We start from the raw sequence: 6,051 nt of genomic DNA on the forward strand, positions 1-6,051 counted from the left end.
AAGACAGCAACCAATCTGACATAGGTTATATATGAACAATCCACAAATGCTCTGTGTTCAATCAATATCAGTTCTTCCTCTGGGAGTAGATAGCATGCTTCAACATTAGTCCCTTGGGATTGTCTTGGATCATTGCATTGCTGAGAGTAGTGAAGTCATTCACAAATGCTCATAGAACAATACTGCTGAGGTGAGATTTGAACTCAAGTCCTCCCAACTTCTGGGCCAGGGTTCTCTATCCATTAGCCCACCTATCTGACCTCATGAAACAGTTTATTGAGGCATGGGTAGTACTGAAGGTAAGAAAGACCTAACAGAATCATCCCAAAACATTATCCCCAAACATTAACCAAGTTAAACTGGGTGATGTTACCCCTCATCCATTTCACACTCAGTCAATTTTGTCAGGAAAACCTCTCTAACAAGTGGAGCTATTACCAAGTGGAATGGGCATTTTCTTCTAGTAGCAAGGTCTCTATCTTCAGCAGTTTAGAGGCAGATCCTGGACCCATTCTTGGGTATGTTGTAGAGGAGATTCCTAGTAAGGTTTGTGGTTGGACTAGTTGAACTATGAGGACATTGGAGCAAGGGTCATGAACATGGATCTAAACATGAACTTTTTTAAAAAAAATTGATAACTGTAGGATGGAGAGGAATACGCAGTAATAATAGCTGTGAAAAATTTTACACCAAGTTTCTCTGATAAAGTCCTCATTTCTTAAATATATAGAGAACTGAGAAAAATTTATAAAAATAAGAACCATTCCCCAATTCATAAGTGGTCAAAAGATATGGACAAATAGTTTTCAGATGAATTGATCAAAGTTATCTATAGTCATATAAAATAGTCTAAATCACTATTGATTAGAGAAATGCACATTAAAACAACTCTGAGGTACCATCTCACATCTATCAGATTGGCCACTATGACAGAAAAAGAAAATGACAAATGTGGGAAAGTTGAGACACTAATGCCCTGTTGGGGGAGTGGTGAACTTATTCAACCATTCTGGAGAGCAATTTGGAACTATGCTCAAAGGGCTATAAAACCATGAATACCCTTTGACTCAGAAATACCACTACCACTTCTGTATCCCAAAGAAATAAAAATCAAAAAGGAAAAGGATCTATATGTACAAATATATTTATAGCAGTGCCTTTTCTGGTGGCAAAGAATTGGAAATTGAAGGGATGCCCAGCAACTGGGGAATGACAGAACAAGTTGTGGTATATGATTGTGATGGAATACTATTGTACTACAAGAAATGATGAGCAGGGCACTCTCAGAAAAACCTGGAAAGACTTACATAGCCTGATGCAAAGTGATATGAGCAGAACCAGGAGAACAGTGTACACAGTAACAGCAATATTGCATGATGATCAACTGTGAATGACTTAAGTATTCTAAGCAATACAATTACCCAAAACAATTCCACAGAATTTCAAATGAAAAATGCTATCCATGCCCAGAAAAAGAATGGATGGAGTCTGAATGCAGATTGAAGCATAGTTTTTAAAACTTTATTGTTCTTGTATTTTTTTCCATTTTCTTTCACATGACTAATATGGAAGTGACTGCATGTGTAATCAATATCAAATTATTTACTCTCTCAGGTAAGAGGGAAGGGAGGGAAGGAGAGAATTTAGAACTCAAAATTTAAAAGAAATGGTTAAAAACTTTTTTTACATGTAATTGGGAAAAACAAAATGTTAAATTTAAAAGTTGATAACTATTTCATTATAATTGGTTTCTGTGTAATCCTGTGCATTTGAAAACCTGATACTAAGAAGTGGTTCATGGGTTCCATCAAATTTCCTAAAGGGTGCCAAGGCCACAAAAGGTTAAGAATCCCTGTCTTGGGGGGTCATCTAGTTCCAACCCTCATTTTACAGATGATGAAACTGAGACCTGGAATGGTAAAATCATGACCAAGCTCATGGGGGTGGTGGTTGTGGTTGTTTATCCTTCTTTCTTGTGGAGAACCAATGATATGAGGGGAATGCCTTGATTTGTGCATGAATTGAATCGAAGCGTGGCAGAATTGCACAATATTATCAGTCTCACTCCCTCCTCCTGTGTTATTGGAGTCCAATGGCAAGGTGAAAGCCAAGACAACTGGCGATAGCTCATAGAGGTACTCAACGCAGGACTGGCGTTCACACCCAGGGCCAGGGAGTCCAAATCCAGCCTTCATTCCTTTTGGCCATGGCGTGTTCTTACCTTTGTTTTCGAAGATTCAGTTCGCACTGGTCAGTGCGTTTGTGAGAAAGGGAGCTTTGATGTGAGCTGGTATTTGCAAAGTAAAAATGGAAGTTGGGTTTTAGGATTAATTTTGCTTTAAAATAGAGAGTTAGGGGCAGCTAGGTGGCGCAGTGGATAGAGCACTTGCCCTGGAGTCAGGAGGACCTGAGTTCAAATCCGACCTCAGACACTTAACACTTAGTAGCTGTGTGACCCTGGGCAAGTCACTTAACCCCAATTGCCTCATTAAAAAAAATAAAATAAAATAGAGAGTTAGGATCAGCACCCTAGATGCATGGCAAGAGGGTCAAGGCACTTGCTCAACCCCAACTCTCTAACCTTATGGCATCTCCCAGGACTAGATGGAAGGAGTTTTTAACAAATGTTCTCTGCTCCCTAGAAGGTACCACAGGTCACTCACTACCTATGAGCCTTAGGACTGCCAGCTCAGGATAGGTAGAAGCAGGAATGAGGCAGCTCTGGGGTGGGGGGAGATATAGGAGCGGATGCTATTGAATTTTCCCCTTTCTCATCCCAACCAGTAGCATGACAGAAAGATTGGCAGGGTCTGAAGCTTAGGGTCCTAGGGCAAGAGTTCTCCAGGTAGGAGAATGAGGCTGAAATGGGGTTGTAGTGGGACAAGAAGTATAATTTAGAACAATATTTGGGAATTTTGAATGCTCTTCCCCAGAGAAACATTAAACTCAGAAATTAGATTCCATAAGATTGTTAGTATGAAATATAAGATGGGTTTGTTTTTTTTTTGATCTGGACTGAGAACTTCACATGCTCTGAGTTTCAAACTATTTACAAATGAAATCATAGAACAAATCATTCATTATTAGCAGATTGCAAGTATACATATGCTTTTTATAAATTTTCATCTATCCTTCTCAGGTATAGACTTATTAACTTAAAGCTAACATCTAAAGTAACTGGAGGTGTTGTGAAGAAGAGAGATGCATGGAACCCATCTTCAATGTGGTCATGGATAACTTGGACTCCATTTCTGCGTAGGCGAGAAACATACATGAGCCCATCATCTCTTACGGCGTCATGCTCACAGGTGATGATGTAAATTAATGGTAATCGACGTAATGTTGAATCATCAGCCAATAAAAGGAAGACTCTGTCATCCACAAGCACTGGAAATTTTTCTACTATCTCAGAACTTCCATAAATTGGGTTGGTATAAACATGGCCTTTTTTAAACCTCTCAGGAAGCAGAAGACTCCAGTTGACAAACTTGAAGACGTGGCTAAATTTGGCGGGTATGTGTTGGTTGGCTGCGAAGGCCTGATCAAAGGGTTCATTAATGATAAAGCCATTGGTTATAAATTTCAGGAACAGGGCTTTTGTCAATATGATCCCATGTTCATTTTCCCTATAGGATGGTGAGTCCATAACAATCAATTGTAGAAGTGGGTAAATTAAAGCTTGCATCTTGAGTTTATTTTTTACTTCAGGATCATCCATCACCTGTAAATATTTGAATGTGCATTAATCATTTAGTCAATGAATCAGATATTTCTCAACTGCTTACTTGGAATTTTTTTCTAAGAGAGAAAAATTTCTGTTCATTCTGACTTCAAATACTCTCAAAAACCAAGCCTAAGTGTGAATTAATAGTACCAGTACTGATGTCTTTCAAATGAATGTGGAAAAGCTAGACAAATTCAATATTCATTTAATATAAAGATTTCTTCCTTTAAAAAATTAAATAAGTGAACTTTAAGATATTAATTTAAACCCTTGTAATTCATTAAATATTATTACTTTGTGATCAGTGAATCAAATTTGGGATTTGTTTAAAAAAACCTTGTTTAAACTTGTGGTTGAAATGTTATTTTCCACGAATGGGACTTTTTTTTTTTTGGTGGGGCAATGGGGTTAAGTGACTTGCCCAGGGTCACACAGCTGGTAAGTGTCAAGTGTCTGAGGCCAGATTTGAACTCAGGTCCTCCTGAATCCAGGACCAGTGCTTTATCCACTGCGCCAACTAGCCGCCCTTTGTGCCACCTAGCCACCCCAATGAATGGGACTTTTAAAAAAGATTTAATTTTTATCTCTAATTACATATAGAAACAATTTTAACATTAATTTTTAAAAGTTTTTTTTTTTTGCGGGGCAATGGGGGTTAAGTGACTTGCCCAGGGTCACACGGCTAGTAAGTGTCAAGTGTCTGAGGCCGGATTTGAACTCAGGTACTCCTGAATCCAGGGCTGGTGCTTTATCCACTGCGTCACCTAGCCTCCCCTTAAAAGTGTTAATTTACAAATTTTATACTTTCCTCTTGTCCCTAGATGGTAAGCAATCAGATACAGGCTGTATGTACAATCATATAAAATATATTTCCATGTTAGTTGTTTTGTGGAAGAAAATGGAAGGAAGGAAAGAGAGAGAGAGAAAGAAAAGAAAGGAAGGAAGGAAGGAAGGAAAGAAGAAGGAAGGAAGAAAAGAAAAGGACAAAGATAAGAGAGAAAGAAAATATGAAAGGGACTTTTTTTGAAAGTAACTTTTTAAAAGATGTCTGAAGCCTCTGTGAGAAGAGATTGGAATGCACTGCTCAGGAGGGTACTGGGCAACCTCACTCATCTAGATAGGATGGGTAGACCAGCATGATGGTTTATAGCCCACAGGCTATAGTGAGCTAGGGAAGCCAGAAATCTAAGAATGGATTTATTATCTTCATTAGTTTTTCTTAAAGGAAGTAACCAAACCAAACCAAAATAAAAACAGAAGAAGAAGAAGAAGAAGAAGAAGAAGAAGAAGAAGAAGAAGAAGAAGAAGAAACAGGTTTCATGTAATCCCAAGGTTTGAGGCAGCAGACGGAATCCTAGAGCTAAATTTCTATTTCTTCTATTTGTTCATCCTCCTTAGTCTTCCTCTTCCTCTCCCTTTTCTGTCTTTTTTTAAACTACTCTTCACTCTTCTCCCATATTCTTTTGCTCTTCTGCTTCTCCCCATTTCCCTCTCCTTTCCCTCTCCTCCCCTTCCCTATACTACCTCCCTTTTCCTTCTCTTCTTTCCTCTATTCCTCTTTTCATTCTTTCTTCCCTTTCCTCTCCTCTTCAACAAACATGAATAATTGGGAGGCATGGCAGCTGTATAGGATTTGTATCCTCTAACTCATTTGACTTGAAACCATTACCTTCAATATGGATTTCATGAAAAGACAAGTGATAGCACTAGATAGATGTAGAAAGGCATTGCGCAGCTTATGTTGTAGAAGAGATTCCAAGTGAAGTTTGTGGTTGCACTAGTTGAACTTCAAGGACATTGGAGTGAGGGTTTCAAACGTGGGCTCCATGAACTTTTTTCTAAAAATTGGTAACTATTTTACTATAATTGGTTTCCATGTAATCCTCTGCATTTTGTTTTCTGCATTTAAAAACCTGATATTGAGAAAAGGTTAATGGGCTTCATCAGCTTCTCAAAAGGGAACTATGACCACAAAACAATTAAGAATTCTTGTCTTAGGGACAGCTAGGTAGTGCAGTAGATAGAGCACTGGCCTTGGATTCAGGAGGACCTGAGTTCAAATACAGCCTCAGACACTCGACACTTACTAGTTGTGTGACCCTGGGCAAGTCACTTAACCCCAATTGCCTCACCAAAAAAAAAGAAAGAAAGAAAGAAAGAAAGAAAGAAAGAAAGAAAGAAAGAGTCTTTGTCTTAGAGGTCATCTAGTCTAACCCCTCACTTTACAGATAAAGAAACTTAGATCTGAAAGGACAAAGCTCATGGAGGTAGTCAAGGCAAGACTGATTTTACAATATTATTTTCATTAAACTCAGAAATTAGATTCC

The 6,051-nt window shown here is 38.4% G+C and overlaps 1 protein-coding gene across 1 annotated transcript; it reads right to left on the bottom strand.

Annotated features, from left to right (window-relative positions):
* Nucleotides 1-3,112: 3,112 nt before the first annotated feature.
* LOC122745863 (arylacetamide deacetylase-like) lies at nucleotides 3,113-3,718 on the bottom strand. Its single transcript, XM_043991320.1, has one exon. It carries the CDS (start codon nucleotides 3,716-3,718, stop codon nucleotides 3,113-3,115), a length of 606 nt encoding a protein of 201 aa, XP_043847255.1.
* Between the last annotated feature and the right edge of the window lie 2,333 nt (nucleotides 3,719-6,051).

Source organism: Dromiciops gliroides, chromosome 3 (assembly GCF_019393635.1).
Source record: "Dromiciops gliroides isolate mDroGli1 chromosome 3, mDroGli1.pri, whole genome shotgun sequence".
NCBI lineage: Eukaryota > Metazoa > Chordata > Mammalia > Microbiotheria > Microbiotheriidae > Dromiciops > Dromiciops gliroides.

Excerpts from the sequence above, each read along its gene's own strand:
- LOC122745863 (XM_043991320.1), bottom strand. The coding sequence starts at position 3,718 with ATGGATGATCCTGAAGTAAAAAATAAACTCAAGATGCAAGCTTTAATT.